General features: G+C 40.3%; 1 protein-coding gene across 3 annotated transcripts; it reads left to right on the top strand.

Moving 5' to 3' along the window:
- LOC110537436 (transmembrane serine protease 2) lies at positions 1-26,062 on the top strand. 3 transcript variants are annotated; one of them, XM_021623484.3, is made up of 15 exons: positions 1-164; positions 4,455-4,598; positions 4,767-4,822; positions 11,125-11,317; positions 13,576-13,668; positions 13,971-14,087; positions 15,784-15,913; positions 16,185-16,298; positions 16,502-16,542; positions 21,450-21,621; positions 24,393-24,565; positions 24,813-24,908; positions 25,025-25,167; positions 25,405-25,557; positions 25,771-26,062. In XM_021623484.3, the coding sequence occupies exons 3-15, from the start codon at positions 4,808-4,810 to the stop codon at positions 25,777-25,779; spliced, it is 1,449 nt and encodes a 482-aa protein (XP_021479159.3). In that variant the 5' UTR covers positions 1-164; positions 4,455-4,598; positions 4,767-4,807; the 3' UTR covers positions 25,780-26,062. The 3 variants fall into 3 exon arrangements, with proteins under 3 accessions (XP_021479159.3, XP_021479158.3, XP_021479157.3); XM_021623483.3 differs by having other exon boundaries at positions 6-164; positions 4,455-4,620; XM_021623482.3 differs by lacking the exons at positions 4,455-4,598; positions 4,767-4,822 and having other exon boundaries at positions 6-164.
- The last annotated feature ends 628 nt before the right edge of the window (positions 26,063-26,690 follow it).

Genomic DNA, 26,690 nt, shown 5'->3' with positions numbered 1-26,690 from the left:
GTATCAAAGTCCTGAGGCCATAGAGTTTCCGTGTGTAGACATTTCAAGGGCCTGTTGTGTGTAGCTATCCTCTCAAGAACCTGGTCATAATGCCCTGCCTGGTTATTGATTAACAGCCAAGAAGACTTAACATGTCCAGAGAACCCGGGGCCTTTGTATACACAGTAAGAACAACTATTTCACCATCTTTTCACGTCATTCTATTGAATTTATTTCGGTAATGTGGGAATGTACTTAGGTAATTGCGGTCCCATGTGGCTCAGTTGCTAAAGCATGTCGCTTGTAAAGCCAGGGCTGTGAATTCGATTAACATGGGGATCAGTATGAAAGGAAGTGTGAAAAATGGATAAGAACGTTTGCTAAATGACTAAAATGTCATCTAAGAAGGAGAGGTTTTTATGGATATAATAATTGTATAATATATATTTTTTTGTAACATGTATTCTTTTCAGTTAGAGTGTAAACAATATATTGCATGTGATTTTATACATTCAAACGGTCTTTTCTCAATTACATACACCTCGCGTCCACTCTCCTCATCTCCTTCTCAAAACCCAATGGAGGGGAAGGTCAGAGAGGGACCTCTGGCATTCTCATCCAATGCGTTTTGAGATGGAGAAGAGGAGAGAGGATGCGTGGAGTGTGCAATTGAAAAAAGGCCCATGTATGGTCATTGGGGAGACAGGTGACCGCCTACTTCCGGTCCTAGACAACAGTGTGTTAGTGCTATCGTTTTCATTGGTCAGAAGCTTAGTGGTCTCGTCATTTTCTTTGGCCACCATGGAGTCTTCCAATAAATGAGATTAATTTAACATACAATGTAATGACCTTACTTGTAGAGTTTGTAATATACGGTAATGTAAATGAATTGGAGCAGGTGTGAGGGTGGAAGATTCTGGCAATATAACCTACAAAATCTACAAAAGCACACAAATATAATCTAGGCTACTGCCCAGTTAAATATTTTTTATGCATTATTGCCACAATGTCATTTAATTTTGAAGGTTGGTCTTTAGGGAGCGGCAGGTAGGTAGCCTAGTGGTTAGAGTGTTGGGCCAGTAACCGAAAGGTTGCTAGATTGAATCCCTGAGCTGACAAGGTAAAAATCTGTCGTTCTGCCCCTTAACAAGGCAGTTAACCCACTGTTTCTAGGCCATCATTGTAAATAAGAATTTGTTCTTTACTGACTTGCCTGGTCAAATAAAAAAATAAGTGTGCAGGTTTCACATGTGTTTTGGATGGTTGTCTAGTTATTATTCACACATGACCTGGCAGAGATGACAATTAGATTGTTAGTGGAGATTGCCATGCAATGAGAATCCAAACGTCCTATAAAGAGAGGAACAACATGCTTATGAAATTATTCTGTTTTCATAGAGACATTTTATACTCCCTTCACAGAGTTAGCCACAAAATCCTCAATAAAGCTCATACTGTGTATGTCAATCCCACAGAAGTGATCATAATGCAAAACCTACCCCTAAAAGCAGATGTGTGTCATGACTGTCCTCTAAGGATCCAAATAGGTCAGATCAGCTTTGCAATAAGGTGGGTGAAGGGAACTGGTCGGGGGTTGGCACCTCACGCCCTGTTGTAAATCAAGGACAGAGCATTCAACTATCGCCCTCTCCAAATTCACCCATCGAATATGCCTTTGTCTACACAGACATCAAAACTACAAAATAACACATATGGAATCATGTAGTAACAAAAAGTGTTAAAAAAATAAAAAATATATTTTAAATTATTCAAAGTAGCCACACTTTGCATTGATGACAGCTTTGCACACTCTTGGCATTCTCTCAACCAGCTTCATTATGAATGATTTTCCAAAAGTATTGAAGGAGTTCCCACATATGCTGAGCACTTGTTGATTGCTTTTCCTTCACTCTGCGATCCAACTCATCCCAAACCATTTCAATTGGTTTGAGGTCGGGTGATTGTGGAGGCCAGAACATCTGATGCACCATCACTCGCCTTCTTGGTCAAATAGCCCTTACACAGCCTGGAGGTGTGTTTTGGGTCATTGTTCTGTTGAAAAACAAATGATAATCCCACTATGTGCAAACCAGATAGGATGGCATATCGCTGCAGAATGCTGTTAACCAGCATGGCTAAGTGTGCCTTGAATTTTAAATAAATCACCAACAGTGTCACCAGCAAAGCACTCCAACACCACCACCTCCCCCTCCATATTTCATGGTGGGAACCACACATGCAGAGATAATCCGTTCACCTACTCTCACAAAGACACAGCGGTTGGAACTAAGAATCTCAAATTTGGACTCATCAGACCAAAGGACAGATTTCCACCGGTCTAATGTCCATTGGTATTGTTTCTTGGCCCAAGCAATTTTTCTTATTGGTGTCCTTTAGTAGTGGTTTCTTTGCAGCAATTCAACCATGAAGGCCTGATTCACGCAGTCTCCTCTGAACAGTTGATGTTGAGATGTGTTTGTTACTTTAACTCTTAAGCATTTAATTTTTGCTGCAATCTGAAGTGCAGTCAACTCTAATGAACTTAGAGGTAGCTCTGCAGCAGAGGTAGCTCTGGGTCTTCCTTTCTGTGGTGGTCCTCATGAGAACCAGTTTATTCGAAGTGCTTGATGGTTTTTGCAACTGCACTTGAAGAAACTTCAAAGTTGTTGAAATTTTCCAGGTTGACTGATGACTCATGGCTTAAAAACGTCTTGTAGCTGCAATCCCGTTAACGGGAGCGAAATGACAACAGCCAGTCAAAGTGTCGGGCGCCATTTTCAAAACATCAAATTTCTCATAATTAACCATCCTCATACCATTGTAAAGCTATTCTTGTTGTTAATCCCACCACAGTGTCCGATTTCAAATATGCTTTACAGCAAAAGCACCACAAACGATTATGTTAGGTCACCACATATTGCCACAGAAAAGCCAAAGAGAGGAGTTTCAAAAAGCAGAAATAAAGATAAAATTAATCACTAACCTTTGATGATATTCATCAGATGACACTAATAGACCTTCATGTTACACAATACATGTATGTTTTGTTTGATAAGGTTCATATTTATCAAAATATGAGTTTACATTGGTGCGTTACATTCACTTGTTCCAAAAACATCCAGTGATTTTGCATAGCTACATCGTTTCAACAGAAATACTCATCATATATGTAGATGATAATACAAGTTGTAAACATGGAATTATAGATATACCTCTCCTTAATGCAACCGCTGTGTCTGATTTCAAAAAAACTTTACGGAATAAGCCAGCCATGCAATAATCTGAGACGGCGCTCAGAAACATTTGTCACAATTGCCGCCATGTTGACGTCAACATAAACAAGAAATCACATGATAAATATTCCCTTACCTTTGATGATCTATATCAGAAAGCACTCCAGGAATCCCAGGTCCACAATAAATGTTTGTTTTGTTCGGAAATGTCCGTTATTTATGTCCAAATACCTTCTTTTGTTAGTGCGTTTGGTATACATATCCAAACGCTCATTCTGGTCAGCATTACATCGGACAAAAACTTCAAAAAGTTATATTGCAGGTCAAAGAAACATTTCAAACTATGTGCAGAATCAATCATTAGGATGTTTTTAACATATACCTTCAATAAAGTTCCAACCGGACTATTCCTTCTTGTCTTCATGAGCCATGGAACGCAAGTGACTACCATGAGGAATAAGCATGATCAGATATTGGCTGACTGTCAGACACCTGACTGATTCTGCCAACATTCACTCCCACAATGCCATAGAAGTCTCATTATAATTTCTGTTGATGGTTGACATCTAGTGGAACCCATAGGCAGTGCAACATCATTAATATCACTAGGGGATTTCATTGGGGACTCTGGTGAATATATACAAAGCTCAGATTTCTCACTTCCTGTTATGATTTCTCCTCAGGATTTTGCTTGCCATATGAGTTCTGTTATACTCACAGACATCATTCATACAGTTTTAGAAACTTTAGAGTGTTTTCTATCCAATGCTAATAATAATATACATATATTAGCAACTGAGACTGAGGAGTAGGCCGTTTACTTTGGGCAACTTATTCATCCAAGCTACTCAATACTGCCCCCCAGCCATAAGAAGTTAAGTCACTTTAAACAATGCCACTCTAAATAATGCCACTTGGTAATAATGTTTGCATATCTTACATTACTCATATGACATGTATATACTGTATTTTATACCATCTACTGCACCTTGCCTATGCCGCTCGGCCATCGCTCATCCATATATTTATATGTACATATTCTCATTCACCCCTTTTTATGAGTATTAGGTAGTTGTTGGGAATTGTTAGATTACTTGTTAGATATTACTGCACTGTTGGAACTAGAAGCACAAGCATTTCGCTACACTCACACTAACATCTGCTAACCATGTGTATGTGACCAATACATTTTGATTTGATTTGATTTGTTGTTATAGCTTTACAACTTGTACCGCCCTACAGGTCAGACTGTTCACACAAACTAAGGTGTGGTCATGGCTGTTTAGTGCAAGGAGTAAAGAGAGAATGGACTGAGTTAGAGGGAGAGAGAATAAGAAGAAGGGACGTCAAATCAGTGTTCAAAAGCAACAGTTGAACTAATCCAAGGTAAATCTGGTAAAGGTAAAAGGTAAAAACTCAAATTTAATCTACTCTAAAAAAAAAATGTTTTACAAAGATTTGCTGTACATTTATATGACTTTGTTGTTGTATTAACTTGATAAAAAAACATGTTTTACTGTGGCTAAAATCAGAAGTTTCTTCAAACTTTTTCAGATTTGATAATATCTTATCGGAGCATTGAAAGTGGTGTCGACATGAACAATAACCAGGTAACTTCAGTTACACAGTGCATTCGGAAAGTTTTCAGACCCCTTGACTTGTTCCACATTTTGTTACGTTCCAGCCTTATTGTAAAATGTATTAAAATATATTTTTTTCAATCAATCTACAAACAACACCCCATAATGACAAAGCAAAAACAGGTTTAGAAATGTAAGCAAATGTATATAAAAAAATGAAATATCAAATTCAAATAAGTATTCAGACCCTTTACTCAGTACTTTGTTGAAGCACAATTGGCAGTGATTACAGCCTCGAGACTTCTTTGGTAATGATGCTACGAGCTTGGAACACCTGTATTTGGGAGTTTCTCCCATTCTTCTCTGCACATCAGATCAAACTTTGTCACATGTGCCGAATACAACAAGTGTAGACCTTACCGTGAAATGCTTACTTACAGGCCCTTAACGAACAGTGCAGTTCAAGAAGAGTTTAAGAAAATATTTACCAAATAAACTAAAGTAAAACATTTTTTTTAAAGTAGCCATAACGAGGCTATGTAGTCGGACATTTACATACACCTTAGCCAAATACATTTAAACTCAATTCCTGACATTAAATCCGAGGATAAATTCCCTGTCTTAGGTCAGTTAGGATCACCACTTTATTTTAAGAATGTGAAATGTCAGATTAATATTAGAGAGAATTATTTAGTTCATCTTATATTTCTTTCATCACATTCCCAGTGGGTCAGAAGTGTTACGACTTCTGCCGAAGTCGTTGCCTCTCCTTGTTCGGGCGGTGCTCGGCGTTCGACGTCACCGGTCTTCTAGCCATCATTGATCCATTTTTCATTTTCCATTGGTTTTGTCTTGTCTTCCCACACACCTGTTTTCAATCACATTCATTACCTGTTGTGTATTTAACCCTCTGTTTCCCCTCATGTCTTTGTCAGAGATTGTTTTATTGTCAGTGTTGTTTATTTGTTGTATTGGTGTGCGACGGGTCCTCGTACCCATGTTTTTCATGTCTATACTTTTTTAGTGTTATGGAGCATGTTCTGTGGACAGTTATTAAAAGACTCCATTTACACTCTATTTTGACTCTCCTGCGCCTGACTTCCCTGCCACCTATACACACGGCGTTGACAAGAAGTTTACATACACTCAATTCGTATTTGGTAGCATTGCCTTTAAATTGTTTAACTTGGGTCAAACGTTTAAGAGTAGCCTTCCACAAGCATCCCTCAATAAGTTGGGTGAATTTTGGCCCATTCCTCCTGACAGAGCTGGTGTAACTGAGTCAGGTTTGATGGCCTCCTTGCTCACACACACTTGTTCAGTTCTGCCCACAGATTTTCTTTGGGATTGAGATCAGGGCTTTGTGATGACCACTCCAATACCTTGACTTTGTTGTCCTTAAGCCGTTTTGCCACAACTTAGGAAGTATCCTTGGGGTCATTGTCCATTTGGAAGACCCATTTGCGATCAAGTTTTAACTTCCTGACTGATGTCTTTAGATGTTGCTTCAATATATCCACATAATTTTCCTGTCTCATGATGTCATCTTTTTTGTGACGTGAACCAGTCCCTCCTGCAGCAAAGCACTCCCACAACATTATGCTGCCACCCACGTGCTTCACAGTTGGGATGGTGTTCTTTGGCTTGCAAAAGTCTCCCTTTTTCCTCCAAACATAACGATGGTCATTATGGCCAAACAGTTCTATTTTAGTTTCATCAGACCAGAGGACATTTCTACAAAAAGTACAATCTTTTTTCCCCATGTGCAGTTGCAAACCGTAGTCTGGCTTTTTATGGTGGTTTTGGAGCAGTGGCTTCTTCCTTGCTGAGCGGCCTTTCAGGTTATGTCGATATAGGACTCGTTTTACTGTGGATATAGATACTTTTTTGCTGTTTCCTCCAGCATCTTTACAAGGTCCTTTGCTATTGTTCCGAGATTGATTTGCACTTTTCGCACCAAAGTATGTTCATCTCTAGGAGACAGAACGTGTCTCCTTCTTGAGCGGTATGATGGCTGCATGGTCCCATGGTGTTTATACTTGCGTACTATTGTTTATAATTGCGTACTATTGTTTGTACAGATCAACCTGGTACCTTCAGGCTTTTGGAAATTGCTCCCAAGGATGAACCAGACTTGTGGAGGTCTACAATTTTTTTTCTGAGGCCTATGCTGAATTCTTTGATTTTTTTCCCTTGAAAAAAAGGCACTGAGTTTGAAGGTAGGCCTTGAAATACATCCACAGGTACACCTTCAATTGACTCAAATGATGTCAATTAGCCGATCTACTTAGGGCTAGGGGGCAGTATACTGAATTTCTGCCTGACTGACGTGCCCAAATAAAACTGTCTCTTACTCAGGCCCAGAAGCTAGCTAATTGGTAGAATTAGATAGAAAATACTTTGAAGTTTCTAAAACTGTTAAAATAATGTCTGTGAGTATAACAGAACTGATATGGCAGGCAGAACCCGAGGAAAATCAATCCGGAAATGTTGCCTTTCCAATGCAGGTCAATGGGTATTTTTTTTAAAATTAATCCCAGAATATTCCAAGAGGTTTAAAGGCACAGTCAATTTAATGTATGTACACTTCTGGCCCACTGGAATTGTGATACAGTGAATTATGTGATAAAGTGAAATAATCTGTCTGTAAACAACTTTTGGAAAAATTACTTCTGTCATGCACGAAGTAGATGTCCTAACCAACTTTCCAAACTACAGCTTGTTAACAAGAAATTTGGGGAAAGGTTGAAAAACGAGTTTTAATGACTCCAAGCTAAGTTTATGTAAACTTCTGACTTCAACTGTACAAGGGGTACTGTTACCAAGTCACTGTGTGGCGGTACTGGTTAGTTGAGGTAATTTGTACATGTAGGTAGGGATTAAGTGACTATGCATAGGTAATAAATGGAGAATTGCAGCAATGTACAAAACAAATTGAGGGGGGTCAATATAATAGTCAGATGGTCATTTGATTAATGGTTCAGCAGTCTTGTGGCTTGGGGGTAGAATCTGTGACTTCTCTAGGATTTGGAATTTTGGATGAAAAGCATGCCCAAATTCAACTGCCTGCTACTCATCCCCAGAAGATAATATATGCACATTATTAGTATATATGGATAGAAAACACTCTGAAGTTTCTAAAACGGTTTGAATCATGTCTGTGAGTATAACAGAACTTATGTAGCAGGCGAAACCCCGAGGACAAACCATTCAGAATTTTTTGGGGGGTCACTCTTTTCAATAAGTTTTCATTGGGAATCCAGATTTCTAAGTGACTTGATTGCAGTTCCTACCGCTTCCACTCGATATCACCAGTCTTTAGAAATTGGTCGAGGATTTTCCTTTGTGTAATGAAGAAGTAGCCCTGTTCAAAACGAGGGTAACTTCATGTGTACTGTTTGAGAGAGGCGCGTGACCAGAAAGCTAGCGTCAGTTTGTTTTCTTCCTGTATTGAACACAGATCATCCCGTCTTCAATTTTATTGATTATTTACTTTAAAAAATACCTAAAGTTGTATTATAAAAGTAGTTTGAAATATTTTGGCAAAGTTTACAGGAAACTTTTGAGATATTTTGTAGTCACGTTGCGAGTTGGAACCGGTGTTTTTCTGGATCAAATGTGCCAAATAAATTGACATTTTGGATATATATGGACAGAATTGATCGAACAAAAGGACCATTTGTGATGTTTATGGGACATATTGGAGTGCCAACAAAAGAAACTCGTCAAAGATAAGGCATGATTTATATTTTTATTTCTGCGTTTTTTGTCACGCCTGCAGGGTTGAAATATGCTTTCTCTCTTTGTATACCCTCAGATAATAGCATTGTTTGCTTTCGACGAAAAGCCTTTTTGAAATCTGAGATGTTGGCTGGATTCACAACACGCGTAGCTTTAATTTGGTATCTTATGTGTGTGATTTCGTGAAAGTTAGATTTTTATAGTAATTTACTTGAATTTGGCGCTCTGCATTTTCACTGGCTTAGCGTCCCACATATCCCAGATGCGTTTTAAGGAGCCTCGTGGTCCTAGAATTGCCGCTCCGGTACCACTTGCCGAGCAATAGCAGAGAAAACAGTCTATGACTTGGGTGACTGGAGTCTCTGACAATTTTATGGGCTTTCCTCTGACACTGCATATTATATAGGTCCTGTATGGCAGGAAGCTTGGCCCCAGTGATGTACCTTCTGTAGCACCTTACGGTCAGATGCCGAGCAGTTGCCATACCAGGCGGTGATGCAACCGGTCAGGATGCTTTCAATGGTGCAGCTGTAGAACATTTGAGGATCTGGGGACCCATGCCAAATCTTTTCAGTCTCTCGAGGGGGAATAGGTTTTCTTGTGCACATTTCATGACTACCTTGGTGTCTTTGGACCATGATAGTTCGTTGTTGATGTGGACACCAAGGAACTTGAAACTCTACCCGCTCCACTACAGCCCCGTTGATGTTAAGTGGGGCCTGTTCGGTCAGCCTTTTCCTGTACTCCACGATCAGCTCCTTTGTCTTTCTCACATTGAGGAAGAGGCTGTTGTCCTCTGACCTCCTACCTATAGGCTGTCTCATCGTTGTCTGTGATCAGGCCTGCCACTTGTGTCGTCAGCAAGCTTAAATGATAATGTTGGACTCGTGATTGGTCATGCAGTCGTGGGTGAACAGGGAGTACAGGAGGGGACTAAGTACACACCCCTGAGAGGCCCCAATGTTGAGGATCAGCATGGCAAACGTGTTGTTGCCTACCCTTACCACCTGGGGGTGGCCCTTCAGGGTCCTTAGCTTAGTGATAAGCTTTGTGGGTACTATGGTGTTGAACGCTGAGCTGTAGTCAAGGAACAGCATTCTCACATAGGTGTTCCTTTTGTCCAGGTGGGAAAGGGCACTGTGGACTGCGATTGAGATTGCGTCTTCTGTGGATCTGTTGGGACTTTATGCGAATTGGAGTGGGTCTAGGATTTCCGGGAGGATGCTGTTGATCCCCTCAAGCTCTGTCAGGTTGGATAGGGAGCGTCGCTGCACAGCTATTTTCAGGTCATTCCAGAGATTTTCCACTGGGTTGAAGTCCGGGCTCTGGCTGGGCCACTCAAGGACATTCAGAGACTTGTCCCGAAGCCACTCCTGCGTTGTCTTGGCTGTGTTCTTTGGGTCATTATCTTGTTTGAAGGTGAACCTTTGCCCCAGCCTGTGGTCCTGAGCAGGTTTTCATCAAGGATATCTTTCCCTCGATCCTGTTTAGTCTCCCAGTCCCTGTAAATGAAAATCATCCCCACAGCATGCTGTCACCACCAATCTTCGCCGTAGGGATGGTACCAGGTTTCCTCCAGACGTGACGCTTGGCATTCAGCCCAAAGAGTTCAATCTTGGTTTCATCAGACCAGAAAATCTTGTTTCTCATGGTCTAAGAGTCCTTTAGGTGCCTCTTGGCAAACTCCAAGCGGGCTGTCATGTGCTTTTGCTGAGGAGTGGCTTTTGTCTGGTCACTCTACCATAAAAGGCTTGATTGGTGGAGTGCTGCAGAGATGGGAGAACCTTCCAGAATGACAACCATCTCCACAGAGGAACTCTGAAGCTCTGTCAGAGTGACCATTGAGTTCTTGGTCACCTCGCTGACCAAGGTGTTTTCCCCCTGATTGCTCAGTTTGGCCAGTCGGCCAGCTCGAGGAAGCGTCTTGGTGGTTCCAAACTTCTTCCATTTAAGAATGATGGAGGGCACTGTGTTCCTGGGGACCTTCAATGCTGCAGACATTTTTTTGTACCATTCCTCAGATATGTGATTTGAGTCAATCCGGTTTCGGAGCTCTACGGACAATTCTTTCGACCTCATGGCTTGGTTTTTAAAATGACATGCGCTGTCAACTGTGGGACCTTACATAGACAGGTGTGTGCCTTTCCAAATCATGTCCAATCAATTGAATTTACCATAGGTGGACTCCAGTCAAGTTGTAGACACATCTCAAGGATGATCAATGGAAACAGGATGCACCTGGGCACAATTTTGAGTCTCATAGCAAAGGGTCTGAATACTTATGTAAATAAGGTATGTGTTTTTTTTGTGTATTTTGTGTGCAAATGTGTCTAAAGACTTGTTTTTGCTTTGTCATTATAGGTTAGTGTGTAAATTGATGAGATACATTTTTTATTTAATATTTTTTTTAATAAGGCTGTAACGTAACAAAATGTGGAAAAAATGGAAGGGGTCTGGATGCTTTCCCGAATGCACTGTATATCTGTCAGATTCTAATGTTGTAAGTCAAAGTGCTCCAATGTATCAAATAATGTATCGATTTCTCTCATTGTAATTAAATGGAAAATCATTCTCCTCTCCGCTTTCCCCAGACACCAGGTCCCCAGTATGTGAACTATGGATTTCAAGAGGGGGCCGGAACTGAAGGAAGACCCCCTGCAAATGCTTCTGCCCTGCAGATTCCCAACGTCCCCCTCTCTGTTTACCCTCAGTACACCCCTCAGACCATCAACACCCACCACACGTTCACCCCTGGATTACCACATCCTGTCCCAGTACGAAAAGGTACAGTATTTACCCTTCTGCTGATATTCCTCAATTGATAAACAATGCCAATATATATCTGCAGTATAAGTTTCATACACTGTCGTTTTTTGCCTTCTATTGTTTATTAAAAACATTGTCTGAGCAGCTTTGAGGTGTTCCATTTGGTCTTCATATCTGTTTTGCATGGGATGCCTTGTCTTAATCTCTGTTTTGTCATATGCTATTATAAGGTTTACAGTGCCTTCAGAAAGTATTCACACCCATTGACTTTTTCCACATTTTGTTGTGTTAAAGCCTGAATTTAAAATGTATTAAATTGAGATTTTGTGTCACTGGCCTACACACAATACCCATAATGTCAGAATGGAATTATGTTTTTAGAAATGTTTTCAAATTAATTGAAAATGGAAAGCTGAAATGTCTTGAGTCAAAACGTATTCAACCCCTTTGTTATGGCAAGCCTAAATAATTTCAGGAGTAATCATTTGCTTAACCAGTCACATACTAAGTTGCATGGATTTTTGAATGACTACCTCATATCTATTCCTCTGCTATCTAGAAACAATAAGGGTTCTTTGGCTGTCCCCATAGGAGAACCCTTTGAAGAACCCTTTTTGGTTACTATTTTGGTTTCCATGTAGAACACTTTCCACAGAGGGTTCTACATAGAATCCAAAAGAGTTCTCCCTGGAACCAAAAAGGTTAGCCTATGGGGACAGCCAAAGAACCCTTTTTTCTAAGAGTGTAAGGTTTGTCAGTCGAGCAGTGAATTTCAAACACAAAGACCATACAGGTTTTCCAGTACCTTGCAAGGAAGGGCACCTGTTGGTAGAGGGTACACAACAAAAAAAGCAAACATTGATTATCACTTTGAGCATACTGAAATTATTAATTACATTTTGGATGGCGTATCAGTCACTGCAAAGATACAGGCATCCTTCCTAACTCCGTTGCCGGAGAGGAAGGAAGACGCTCAGGCAGTTCACCATAAGGCAAGTGGTGACTTTAAAGCAGTTACAGAATTGAATGGCTGTGATAGGAGAAAATTAAGGATGGATCAACATTGTAGTTACTCTACAATACTAACATAAATGACAGAGTGAAAAGAAAGAAGCCTGTACAGAATAAAAATATTCCAAGAACATGGATCCTGTTTGCAATAAGGCACTAAAGTAAAACTGCAAAATATGTGCAAAGAAATTAATTTTATGTCCATAATACAAAGTGTTATGTTTGGGGCAAATCCAACACAACACATTTCTGAGTACCATTGTTCATATTTTCAAGCATGGTGATGGGTATGCTTGTCATTTTTAGGATAAAAAGAAACGGAACAGAGCTAATCACAAAATCTTAGAGAAAAAACCTTGTTCAGTCTGCTTTCCAACAGACACTGGTAGACAAATTCATCTTTCAGCAGGACAATAACCAAAAACACAAATTGCTTACCAAAATGACATTGCATGTTTGTGTGGCCTAGTTACAGTTTTGACTTAAAACGGCTTGACAATCTATGGCAAGACTTGAAAATGTCTGTCTAGCAATGATCAATAACTAACTTGACATAGCTTGACAAATTTGTGTAATAATATTGTGCAACATTGTACAATCCAGGTGTGCAAAGCTCGTAGAGCAGTGTTTCCCAAAGGTAAGCACGTTTTGGTTTTTGCCCTAAAACTACACAGCAAAGCTTGATGATTAATTGATTATTTGAGTCAGCGTGTAGTGCTAGAGCAAAAACCAAAATGTGCACCCCTTGTGGTCAGGAGGACTGAATTTGGGAAACCCTGTCTTACCCGGAAAGGTGATTATAACATGTATTGACAAATGGGTGCGAATATGTATGTAATTCATATATTACTGTATTTCATTTTCAATACATTTGTAAAAATTTCTACAAACATGTTTTCACTGTCATTATGGGTTATTGTGTGTAGATGGGTGAGAAAACAATAACAATTTAATCCATTTGTAATTCAGGCTGTAACACAACAAAATGTGGAATAAGTCAAGGGGTTTGAATACTTTCTGAAGGCACTGTATAGCGTGTTAAGTAGTACTGTTTTCACTTAGTAGCAGTCAACATCTGTAGTCACACAAATGCAAAACAAGCCTTTCCATGTTTCCAGGTTAACAAAAGTAACCAATGGTCAAATTATATGTAAATATCTAGGTCTTGGGTTGAGAGTTCTATGTTAAAAAGTAGAACAAGAGAGCCTCTAGTTGTTTTTATTTTAAGTGTATTTTAAGTGTTGTTTGTTTCTAATCTCTTTCAGTGGTGAAGAAAAGTCGCTGTAAATGTATTGTGGCCTTAATTCTAAGTGTCTTAGTTCTCCTTGGGGCAGCTGGAGCGTTGGTTTGGTATTTCTGTACGTACAGTCTCCTTTCATACAGTATCTCCATTGATGCTCTTGACATAAGCTGACATATTAATAATTTTGACATTATTTATATGCTTTTTATGAAAAGACTAGGTTGACATAAGCAAATTCAACTTGCGAATTCATCTTGCTATCCAAATACACAGTTGTCTACGTAGTTTATAGGTGTATCTGGAAGCAAAGGAAAATTACCAAGTAGTTCTTAATCATTGAAAAGGCCAAGAAGAGCAACCTTATAGTCATGGTCAGAGCTGTGATGCCCTGTCTTGTGTGTGTGTGTGTGTCCACAGTGTCCTACCAGTGTGTGTTGGGGAGGTCCTGTAGCGAGGGAGGTGTGTGTCTGAATGCCTCTCAGTGGTGTGATGGCATCAGAGACTGTCCAGGAGGAGAAGATGAGTCACAGTGCCGTATGTCTCCACTCAATCATGTTAATCATTATAAACTCAGCAAAAAAATAAATGTCCCTTTTTCAGGACCCTGTCTTTCAAAGATAATTTGTAAAAATCCAAATAACTTCACAGATCTTCACTGTAAAGGGTTTAAACACTGTTTCCCATGCTTGTTCAATGAACCATAAACAATTCATGAACATGCACCTGTGGAACGGTTGTTAAAACACGAACAGCTTACAGACGGTAAGCAATTAAGGTCACAGTTCTGAAAACTTAGGACACTAAAGAGGCCTTTCTACTGACTCTGAAAAACACCAAAAGAAAGATGCCCAGGGTCCCTGCTCATCTGTGTGAACATACCTTAGGTATGCTGCAAGGAGGCATGAGGACTGCAGATGTGGCCAGGGCAACATATTGCAATGTCCGTACTGTGAGACGCCTAAGACAGTGCTACAGGGAGACAGGACGGACAGCTGATCGTCCTCACAGTTGCAGACCACGTGTAACAACACCTGCACAGGATCGGTACATCCGAACATGACACCTGCGGGACAGGTACAGGATGGCAACAACAACTGCCCGAGTTACACCAGGAATGCACAATCCCTCCATCAGTGCTCAGACTATCCGCAATAGGCTGAGAGAGGCTGGACTGAGGGCTTGTAGGCCTGTTGTAAGGCAGGTCCTCACCAGACATCACAGGCAACAACGTCACCTATGGGCACAAACCCACCATCGCCGACCAGATAGGACTGGCAAATAGTGCTCTTCACTGACGAGTTGCGGTTTTGTCTCACCAGGGGTGATGGTCGGAATCGTGTTTATCTTCGAAGGAATGAGCATTACACCGAGGCCTGTACTCTGGAGCGGGATCGATTTGGAGGTGGAGGGTCTGTCATGGTCTGGGGCGGTATGTCACAGCATCATCGGACTGAGCTTGTTGTCATTGCAGGCAATCTCAACACTGTGCATTACAGGGAAGACATCCTCCTCCCTCATGTGGTACCTTTCCTGTAGGCTCATCCTGACATGACCCTCCAGCATGACAATGCCACCAGCCATACTGCTTATTCTGTGCGTGATTTCTTGCAAGACAGGAATGTCAGTGTTCTGCCATGGCCAGCGACGAGCCCAGATCTCAATCCCATTGAGCACATCTGAGACCTGTTGGATCGGAGGGTGAGGGCTAGGGCCATTCCCCACAGAATTGTCCGGGAACTTGCAGGTGCCTTGGTGGAAGAGTGGGGTAACATCTCACAGCAAGAACTGGCAAATCTGCTGCAGTCCATGAGGAGGAGATGCACTGCAGTACTTAATGCAGCTGGTGGCCACACCAGATACTGACTTACTTTTGATTTTGATCCCCCCCTTTGTTCAGGGACACATTTTTCCATTTCTGTTAGTCACATGTCTGTGGAACTTGTTCAGTTTATGTCTCAGTTGTTGAATCTTGTTATGTTCATACAAATATTTACACGTTAAGTTTGCTGAAAAGAAACAGTTGAGCAGTTGACAGTGAGAGGACGTTTCTTTTTTTGCTGAGTATACTTACAGTATGCTGTTGACCGACACTGTATTCAGGAACCCACTGTTAAAATACATGTAGATATGGGGGTTGTTCACACTTTGCTATGGTTAATTGTATGATTTTTGTTTTCATGCTTTTCTCCCTGAACTGAACGCTGTTCTAACATCAGTCTCTACTTTCCAGTACGCCTTCATGGGTCTGGTTTTGTGCTGCAGAGTTACTCATCAGACAGTCAGATGTGGAAGCCAGTGTGTGCTGATAACTGGAATGACAACATTGGCAGGGCCACCTGTCAGCAGATTGGATACAGCAGGTGGGTCACCAGGAGATATAGGATCACATACATGTCATAGAGTATCATTTGTGATCACTTTCAAATAAAATCTTATTGGTCACATACACATGGTTAGCAGAGGTTAATGCAAGTGTAAAGAAATGCTTGTGCTGCTTGTTTCCGACAGTGCAGTAATATCTAACAAGTAATCTAACAATTCCCCAACAACTACCTAACTAACAACTACCTAACCAACAACTACCTAGCAACTATATTTGAGGGGCTGACCATACCTATCTCTGTTTCCAAGTGGGTCCTATGTTCGGTTCTCACAAAGAAACCCAGGCTCCTTGGCCGTTGATGGCTATATGAAGCTGTCAGGCTTTGACCCTCATTCCCTTCTACAGGGGCAGCTAACCAGCAGGTGACGAGAACATGAATACATCTCATTCAGTCCAGCCTTTTTTTACGGAGTAAATGTACAAACATTTTAAAAAACAAAATACCTTTTTTGAGTGGTGGGGAATAAATAAAAATAGTCTTCATGTATTGAATTTTCTGTTTTTACATACAGAATTGCTTCTGTAAACCTTTATATGACTCTCATGATGTAATTTCCTCCTGCAGTCCCTACTGCTCATTACAAGCAGTCTCCCTGCAGTGCATTGGTAAGTCATTACTTTACCTTAACACCGATTCTCTGCACAGACACAGCTGACCTTCAGGTTAGGACAAAGCTTATAGAAACTCAGTCAGGAAGGGGAACTCAACAGAAGGAGTTATTTGTATTATAGGCAGCAACTACTCTTCCAGGGGTTCAGCAAAATTAAGGCAATTATAATTTTTTTTAAACATTACAATACATTTACAACAGATATCACAACATGTTAAGCATTTGCCCCCAGGCCCCTACTCTACTACCACATATCTACAACACAAAATCCATGTATACGTGTGTGTATAGTGCGTATGTTATCGTGTGTTTGTATGCATGCGTCTGTGCCTGTTTGTGTTGCTTCACAGTCCCCGCTGTTCCACAATGTGTATTTTTATGTTTTTAAAAAATATAATTGTACTGCTTGCATGAGTTACTTGATGTGGAATATAGTTCCATGTATTCAGGGCTCTATGTAGTACTGTGCACCTCCCATCGTCTTTTCTGGACTTGGGGACTGTGAAGAGACCTCTGGTGACATGTCTTGTGGGGTATCCGAGCTGTGTGCTAGTAGTTCAAACAGACAGCTCCATGCATTCAACATGTCAATATCTCTCACAAATACAAGTGGTGATGAAGTCAATCTCTCCTCCACTTTGAGCCAGGAGAGATTGACATGCATATTATTAATGTTAGATCTCCGTGTCCATCCAAGGGCCAGCTGTGCTGCAGTTTTCGGAGCCAACTGCAATTTCAAAGTCCCTCTTTGTGGCACCTGACCACAGGACTGAACAGTAGTCCAAAACTAGGGCCCAAAAGACCTGCCTTGTTGATAGAGCTTTTAAGAATGCAGAGCAAAGCTTTATTATGGACAGACTCCTCCCCATCTTAGCTACTGTTGTATCAATATGTTTTGACCATGACAGTTTGCAATCCAGGGTTACTCCAAGCCGTTTAGTGGCCTCAACTTGCTCAATTACCACATTATTCATAAAAACATTTGGTTGAGGTTTAGTGAATGGTTTTTCACAAATACAATGCTTTTAGTTTTTTTTTATATTTAGGACTAACTTATTCCTTGCCACCCATTATGAAACTAACTGCAGCTCTTTGTTAAGTCTTGCAGTCATTTCAGTCGATGTGGTAGCTGATATGTATAGTTTTGAGTCATCCGCATACATAGACGCTTTACTCAGTCAGTGGCATGTCGTTAGTAAAGATTGAAAAAGGTAAGGGGCCTAGACAACTGCCCTTGGGAATTCCTGATTCTACCTGGATTTGTTACTTTACTGACTTTATTGTCCCCATGGGGAAATTGTGTTGCAGTGCCTGTATACATTTAAAGTGGCGTTTAAATACAAAACAAATTGACAATACAACTTTCATAAGTTACATACCAATAATAAGCGACAAGCCTGCTGGCCTTACTGGGTCGATAGGAACATTAGCTTGAGCTATTTAGAGTGATATCTCACCTGGCACAAATTATTGTCTAGTTCTGTTTTTCCTGCCGAGGGGTGCCCTACACCCAGAGGGGAGTAGTTCAAAGTCTGGGTACAGGGGGTGGCTTGGATCTAAAATTATTTTTGTTGTCTTGTGGAGGACCCTGACCTTAAAGATCTCATCCAGGCCTGTCTGTTTGACTCCATGTACCTTGCTTGCTGTGGTGATAATCCTTCTCAGCATATTTCTCTGGCTGACGGTGGCATTGCCAAACCAACAAATACAAAAAGTTGAAATACTCTCAATGAAAGATTTGTAAAATAGAGTCCGTATAGTACAATCAACAATATTTTTATCAGCCCAGAATTATGAGAAAGTACAGTTTCTATTGACTCTTTTTGTAGATCAGGTCTGTACATTTAGTCCACTGAAACTTATTGTCCAAGAGGATACCCAGATATTTGTATTCCTCTACAATCTCTATGTTCTGACCACTGATAGACGTTGCAAAGGTAGGTGTTGTACACTTCCTGAAGTATATGCACATCTCTTTGGTCTTGTTGGTATTGAGGACCAAGTGTGATTCATCACACCACTTTACAAAGTAATTTAGGACCGGGCCATGGTGTTCCTCATCATCATGCAACAGGCTGATCAAGGCAATTTCATCCGCAAACTTAACGAGGTGTCTGTCAGGATGGGAACTAGTACAACTATTAATGTACAAGATGTAGAGGAGTGGGGACAAAACACATCCCTGAGGAGAGCCTGTGTTGGCTTACTTTGACCCGCTGTGATCTCTGGCTCAGGAATTCCAACAGCCACAAAACCAGGAGAGGCTTCCATTAAAGAACACCCTCTGTGTTCTGTTAGACAGGTAAATCTTTATCCACAATATAGCACGGGGTGGAAAGCCATAACACAAGGTTTTCCAGCAACAGACTATGAACGATAATGTCAAAAGCCACCCTGAAGTCTAACAAAACAGCCCCCACAATCTTTTTATCATCAATTTCTCTCTGCCAATCATCAGTCATATGTGTAAGTGCTGTGATTGTTGAATGTCCTTCCCTACAAAACGTGCTGAAAGTCTTGTCAAGTTGTTTACTGTAAAATAGCTATGTATTTGGTCAAACACAATTTCTTCCAAAATTTTACAACGGATTGCTGATTGGTCGGCTTTTTAAGCCAGTAAATGGGGCTTTACGATCCTTATGTAGGGATAATAACTTTTGCTTCCCTCTAGGCCACACACTTTCTAGTAGGCTTAAATTGAAGATATGGCAAATAGGAGTGGAAAATTGTCCACTATTAGTCTCAGTCATTTTCCATCAAGTTGTCAGACCACGCTGGCTTGTCATTGTTGATGGACAACTATTTTTTCATCTCTTCCACACTTTACGGAATTCAATTTGGTCAGATATACTTGGATGTATAGTGTCATTGTTTGTTGCTGGCAGTCACATGATTTCTGAATTTGCAGTACGTTTGCCAACGGTTGTACAGCCATACCCATTTGCCATTTATTTTGCCTCATCCTTCTCAACCATACAATTTTTCAATTCCTAATCGATCCACGGGGATTTAACAGTTTTTACAGCCATTTTCTTAATGGTTGCATGCTTATTAGTAACTGGGATAAGCAATTTCATAAATGTGTGAAGTGCAGCATCTGGTTGCTCCTCATTACACATCACGGACCAACAAATATTCTTTACCTCAACATAGGAATCACTACAAAACTTATTATACTGTATATTAGAGCCAGCCTTTGGAACTTTGTTTTTTCTAGATATGGCTACTTTATTGTGATTACTGGGCAGCCTGATGAAAGCCAGTCAATATTTAAATCACCCAGAAAATATACCGCTCTATTGAAATCACATGTATTTCACACGTCATCCAGATGCTGACTGTTAGCACTTCCCACAAGAATGGGCTTTAGGTGAGGCAGATGAACCTGTAGCCATATTACTTCAACAGTATTTAACATGAGATCCTCTCTAAGCCTTACAGGAATGTGGTTCTGAATATAAAACAGCCACACCTCCACTTTTGGCATTTCTGTATTTTCTGTAGATCTTATAACCATGTATTGCTATCACTGCATCATCAAATGTATTATCTGAGTTTCAGAAATTGTCAGAATATGAATGTCATATTTCATGAACCTTGTTTTTAAGCTGTTAATGTGGGCTATTTTTAACACTTTTCTGGGAAGCTTTCACATTCACATTTATATTATCAGTGTTAAATGTAGCTGGTTTACTACTCTGGTCTATATCTTGTCCAGGTACTTTGGATTGGCTGTGGAAAAATGAAGATTATATAGTTTTTCTTAAGTAGACAACCAAACTGAAGTAAAAACACTAACTCTAAAAGTGCCACCTGGTGGAAATGTTGACCCCCTCGAAACCCTATTTTTGATCGATCTGAAATTGTAGGACTCTGTCAAACAACTAGTTAAAGACAAAAAAACATGTACGATTTCTGTGTCAATATGGGGGAAAGGAAAATACTCTTTTGAATTCTAGTGGGTAGGCTAAACTGAAAATGTTGACTCAATCATGCATTTTGAGATAAATGCACGAAATTTGGCACAGACATTTAGCCTGTCTACCCATCCACATCACTCCGGCCGAACACTAACGCTAGCGTTTCTTCTTCATGATGACACTGGATTTGCTTTCCTCCCTGACATCTTATTGAATGCAAACAAATTCTGACCATTCTGATTGGTCCCAGATACAGATGGGTTGGACCAGAGCTGGGGCCAGAGCCATCATTGGCTTTGATACTCTAATTGGTTAGAGACGATCTAAACGCTGATTGGTTTTGTACAATGCCCCTCATTTTGATGTGAGCACAAACTTATAGGATTGCAGCAACAATAACTAAAAAAAGCAATTGGAACTTAGTTGATAGCCCAAAGTATTCCAAAGTTTGAGCAAAATGTGTGATGGCACCGGCGCCCATATAGCCCATGTCACCCATAACGGTGGCCATCTTAGGTCCTAAAGGTTTGTTATAGTTTAAATCGCCAATTTCTCAACCTCTAAGTATCACAGAAACACAACACCTTGAATGAATAACAGAAAACTTTTCATGATAAATTGCTATGGATAAAATTTATCAAAATAACTTCAAAACATGACAATTTTTTGTGTTACTGCTTGACAAACAGTCTCTTTGCAATCATTACCAATTTAAAAAATGAGCGCCGTTGTCGCTTTAGGGTTATAAATATGTTGGCGCTTTTAGGGTTAAAACCCTCTTATCCACCAGAGAAGTGATCCCTGTTTTGTTCAGTTTGAACCAGACTCGCTACCCCTCTTTGCCCTACAGTAGCTTGTGACAGCCTGAAAGACTAGCTGAGATTTGGCTCTGGGTGCCCAGATTACTTTACAGTTAATCTTGGAAATTAGAAAATTGGGTTAGATTCTGTAATGTTTCTCTGTGTTGTTGTCTTGCTTCCAGACTGTGGTGTGAGTGGGCGCGAGCCCACTAGGAGCCGTATTGTAGGAGGCGACATAGCGGTGAGCGGGGCTTGGCCCTGGCAAGTCAGTCTGCACTCCAACTACCAGCACCAGTGTGGAGGCTCCATCATCAGCCCTGAGTGGATCATCACTGCAGCCCACTGTGTAGAAACGTGAGTGTGACTCAATCTAACCTCGTACCAAAGCTAATGTATTACTTACTACTAAAGACAGAGAGCCGGGTGGTGGACGAGACTAGACTCAATCATTTGTTCCTCTCAGAGGAGATTCCTCAAGGGAGGTAGAGAAATATTATAGTCCTTAATTTTTTAGGAAAAAACATACAAAATAAAAACTATTTTAAAAAATCCTTGTAAATTAAACTCCAGCATGATTTTGTTGTGGGAGCACTACAACAATGAAACCAGCAGAGGGACTTACTATTGTCTGTTTCCTCTGCGTCCTTCTATATGAATGAAATCATTTTCTGACTGAACCCATTTCATTTAAACAAAACCTTCCAAGCATGTTTACCCAGGGTAGTAGTGGTCAGAAAGCTATTTTTTTGACCGGATTGCCTAAAACAGTGATTCCCAAACATTTTAATAGTCCCGTACCCCTTCAAACATTCAACCTCCAGCTGTGTAGCCCCTGATTTGTCAAGGCAAGAAACTCTGAGCGCAGCCCTAACAAGAATTCTGGCAGTGACTTCTGATTCAATTCAATTTTCACCGAACCGATTGTTGCAATTTCGATGAGGCTCTCATTCAGATATTAGTAAGTGGACTGGAGGCATGAAAGGGAATCTAGTTGTTTGTGTTGTCCGTTTCGGGAAAGTACCTGCGTAATTGCGCACCCAGCTCACTCAGTTGCTTCACTATAAATCATGTTTGACATTGTCCATAAGCTTGACCTTTATTTGCACACAAAAAAAATAATATAATGACGGAAAGACCTGTGTGATGTCCTTGTTAATGCAGACAGGAAAGAGCTCCAAATTCTTAATCATAGCCTCAATTTTGTCCTGCACATTGAATGTAGTTGCAGAGAGCCCCTGATTCAGATCATTCAGGTGAGAAAGAACATCACCCAGATAGGCCAGTCGTGTGAGAAACTCGTCATCATGCAATTGGTGAGACAAGTGAAAATTATGTTCAGTAAATAAAACTTTAAGCGCGTCTCTCAATTAAAAAAAAATGTCAATACTTTGCCTCTTGATAACCAGTCCACTTCTGGATGTTGTAAAAGCGTTACATGGTCGCTGCCCATATCATTGCATAATGCAGAAAATTCACGAGAGTTCAGGGACCTCGTGAACCATTTTCACTGTAGTGTCCATAGTTACCACTCCACTATGTCTCCCTGTCATGGCTTTTGCGCCATCTGTACAGATACCAACACATCTTGACCACCAAAGTCCATTTGATGTCACAAAGCCATCCAGTACTTCAAAAATATCCTCATGTCCTGGTTTCCAGTGGTTTGCAGAAGAGGATGTCTTCCTTAATTGACCCCCCATAAACGTAATGGACATATACCAGGAGCTGTGCCAGGCCTGATAAGTCTGTTGACTCACTAGCTTGTGTGCGACGCAGGATTTTTTTCAAAACATCTCCTGCCATATCACTGATGCGTCCTGAAACAGTGTTGTTTAATAAAGGCATTGTCTGTATAGTTTTTGGGCCTTTTCCTCCAGCATTGTCCCAGCCAAATCCAAGGCAGCAGGAATAATTAAGTCCTCCACAATAGTATGATGCTTGCCTGTCCTAGCCACTCTGTAGCTCACAATATAAGACGGGTCTAGCCCCTTCTTATTAAATGGTATCTGTTGCTTTTACACGTCTTACTACTTGAAAGTCATCTATATTCTCGCTCAAAAACTTATGTGGCTTATTTTTTAAATTGTCATGTTTAGTTTCTAAATGTCTGAGCAGAGTGAAGGTTTCCCACCAGAGAGTAACGGTTAATGTGATTGGATGTTAATTATTTGACATTGTGTTGTTATTTTGCTGAACACTAGATGGTTTTGTCACACCCTGACATTAGAGATCCTTTTTATTCTCTATTTTGGTTAGGTCAGGGTGTGACTAGGGTGGGTAGTCTAGTTTTTTCATTTCTGTTTTGGCCTGGTATGGTTCCCAATCAGAGGCAGCTGTCTATCGTTGTCTCTGATTGGGGATCATATTTAGGCAGCCTTTTCCCACTGGATTTTTGTGGGATCTTGTCTATGTATAGTTGCCTGCAAGCATTACATTGTCTTCACGTTTTGTTTTTGAGCTTTATTGTTTTCTGTGAGTTTCATCAAATTAACATGTGGAAATCTGTGCTCGCTGAGCCTTGGTCCATTAATTCAACCAATGTTCGTGACAGGTTTACTTTATTTTTGGCTGTCAAACGAGGTTATTCATGCAAGGGGAAAAAAAGTCACCCAAATGTGTAGCCTCGTTTGATAATATAAATGTACTGTTTGAAAATGTGAAGACATTTTTTTATAATTTAACTTACAAACAGGTTTGTCCAACTATTCTGATTTCTTGAAAAAAAAACTAAAAAATAAATGTCTAGCCTTTAACGTCAATTATTTAAATACGTTTAAGTTAAATACACATTTTCACAAATGTTGTAGCTTAGACCCTATTTTAATTAGTTCATCGGTTGAGACATAGCATACTCTTGAATACAGGGTGGGAGTTTACGCATTTTTAGATAATGTTAAAAGGTAAAAAAATAGTTTGACAACCCTGTATGTACGCTTTCAAATGTTATCACACCCAATACATTTTTTCACTGATGAACACCTCTATCTCCTGAATATGTTGACATTTAGGTCCAAAAAGTCACTTTCTGACCACTTCAACCATTGGTAAATGTTTTGTTAAAAGGGGCGCAGTCAGAAAGTTATTGAAATCATATGGATCAACCCCTCTGTCATTTTGTATGGTAGGCTATCACAGCCCAGTCAGTGGACGGTGTATGCGGGCTATTTGATCCAGATACAGATGGCTTATGCCACTGGCAATTCAGTGAGACGCATCATCTCTCACGAAAAATACGACAAGCAGACTAAGGATAATGACATCGCTCTTATGAAACTCAACACACCCCTCACTATGTCAGGTAAGTCACTGGTCGATTTCAAAAATTTGAAACACATGTTCCAATGGAAAATTACATTGGGGGTTTGGAAAAATAACAGTATGATGTGAATTGATACACATGCATAGTAAAGTTGCATTCAACCTTTTCAATGTTGTGAAGGAGCCCTAACACGGTTAATATTATATATTTTTTTAATGTGTCAATGTTTTGGAAATCATATTGGAGTACAACACTCCAAGCCAGTCTTAAATGTTTTGTGTTGTAGATAAGGTGAGACCAGTGTGTCTGCCCAACTTCGGAGTGAATCTGACTCCCCAGCGAGAAGCCTGGATCTCTGGATGGGGGTCCATTAGGAGTGGTGGCAAGACAACTTTTATTACAGGACCAATGACTGTCATTATTAAACACAGGTCATCAGAATAAAATCTATTTGTTGTATTTAATCTTTATGCTTGACAATCATTGCGATGACTCCAGGGTTGGTGTCAGAAAACCTGCGTCAGGCCCGGATCACCATGTACAGCAGACACACATGTAACGCACAGTTGGTGTACAATGGACGTGTCACCACCTCTATGATCTGTGCTGGGACACTGGCAGGAGGAGTGGACTCATGTCAGGTCAGATTCAGACTTAAAATATTTTGTAATAGATATTCATGGGCAGTTTTTTTACTACCTACTTGATGCTACATGTATTCTTTCTTATTTGATATAATCTTTTGATTTGCTGTTTTCTTATTGTGTTCTGATAGAGCGAATGGTGGTATAATGAAGACATGAACATACTCTGGAATGTATAAAGTTATGATCCCATGACGTAATGCTAACTTGGGGGGTAACTTTTGTGTCTTGCAGGGGGATAGTGGAGGACCCATGGTGGCCAAGGAGGGTTCATTATGGTGGCTGGTAGGGGACACTAGCTGGGGTATAGGTTGTGCTCTGAAGAACAAGCCAGGAATCTACGGCAATGTCTCCCACTTCCTTCCCTGGATATATGAACAAATGCAGGTAGGTACTAACAGTAACTAACAGTTGATTTATTGTAAGATAAGAAAATATAGCATTTTATTGTCTCTTTTCATATACATCTGTTTTGCATAACTCCATACAGGACATAAAACATACATAAATATAGAGGGCAAGGGGCTATACAAATTATGTGGATTATTATGTGGATTATTACCTTTTAACGTGTTTTATCCACTTTGAATTTCCTTGCAGAAAAATTGATGGAGATACCAATGATGATGGCCTCTTTTGCTTATCAAATTCACCTGTCTGAAATGTGGCTTCTGAATAAATGACACATACACTGCTTTCAGGGATGATTTTTGGTGCCTGTTGACTTATAGGCAAAGGGTGGCTACATTGAAGAATCTAAAATATATTTTGATTGTTTAACACTTTTTTGGTTACTACATGATTCCATATGTGTTATTTCATAGTTTTGATGTCTTCACTATTATTGTACAATGTAGAAAATAGTAAAAATAAAGAAAAACCCTTGAATGAATATTTGTGTCCAAACTTTTGACTGGTACTGTACATATGATACACACAAAATGCTAGCAACTGCTTATATCTGTGATTAATAAGGGAGTGACTGTTGTATGTGAATTCATTTCCTGGAGCTGTCTCTGTATGGGACACAAAGACATGACTGCTTCCTTATGTGCTCATGTGCCAAGATGTGCACTGGGAGTGACTCAGCTTAGGTTTGTGATACCTCCCTCTCAGACCATTGCTTTGGAAGTGTTTTCTTTTCACCTACTGAAGGGTTAAAGTCCAGAATGTCTTTCTGTGGAAAACATTGATTGAATGCATAGCTGTAGCCAGCCTCTAACTCAGTGCTTCCCAAACTCGGCCTTGGGAACCCCTAAAACATATTGTTTTTTGACCTAGCACTATATGGCTGACTCAAATGATCATAGCTTGATGATTAGTTGGTTATTTGAGTCAGCTGTGTGGTGCTAGGAGACACCCCTTGGGGTCCCCAGAACAGAGTTTGGGAAACCCTCTTCTAGCTGTAAAATTCTACATTTTATTGTTACAGTTGAAGTCGGAAGAGATTAACGTACTTTGGTGTGAAAAGTGCAAATCGATCCCAGAACAACAGCAAAGGACCTTGTGAAGATGCTGGA

The sequence above is a fragment of the Oncorhynchus mykiss genome, chromosome 12, assembly GCF_057628025.1.
Source record: "Oncorhynchus mykiss isolate SJ-2025 chromosome 12, ASM5762802v1, whole genome shotgun sequence".
Lineage (NCBI taxonomy): Eukaryota > Metazoa > Chordata > Actinopteri > Salmoniformes > Salmonidae > Oncorhynchus > Oncorhynchus mykiss.
The sequence above is the reverse complement of the archived record's forward strand: the minus strand, read 5'-3'. Positions and strand labels throughout refer to the sequence as shown.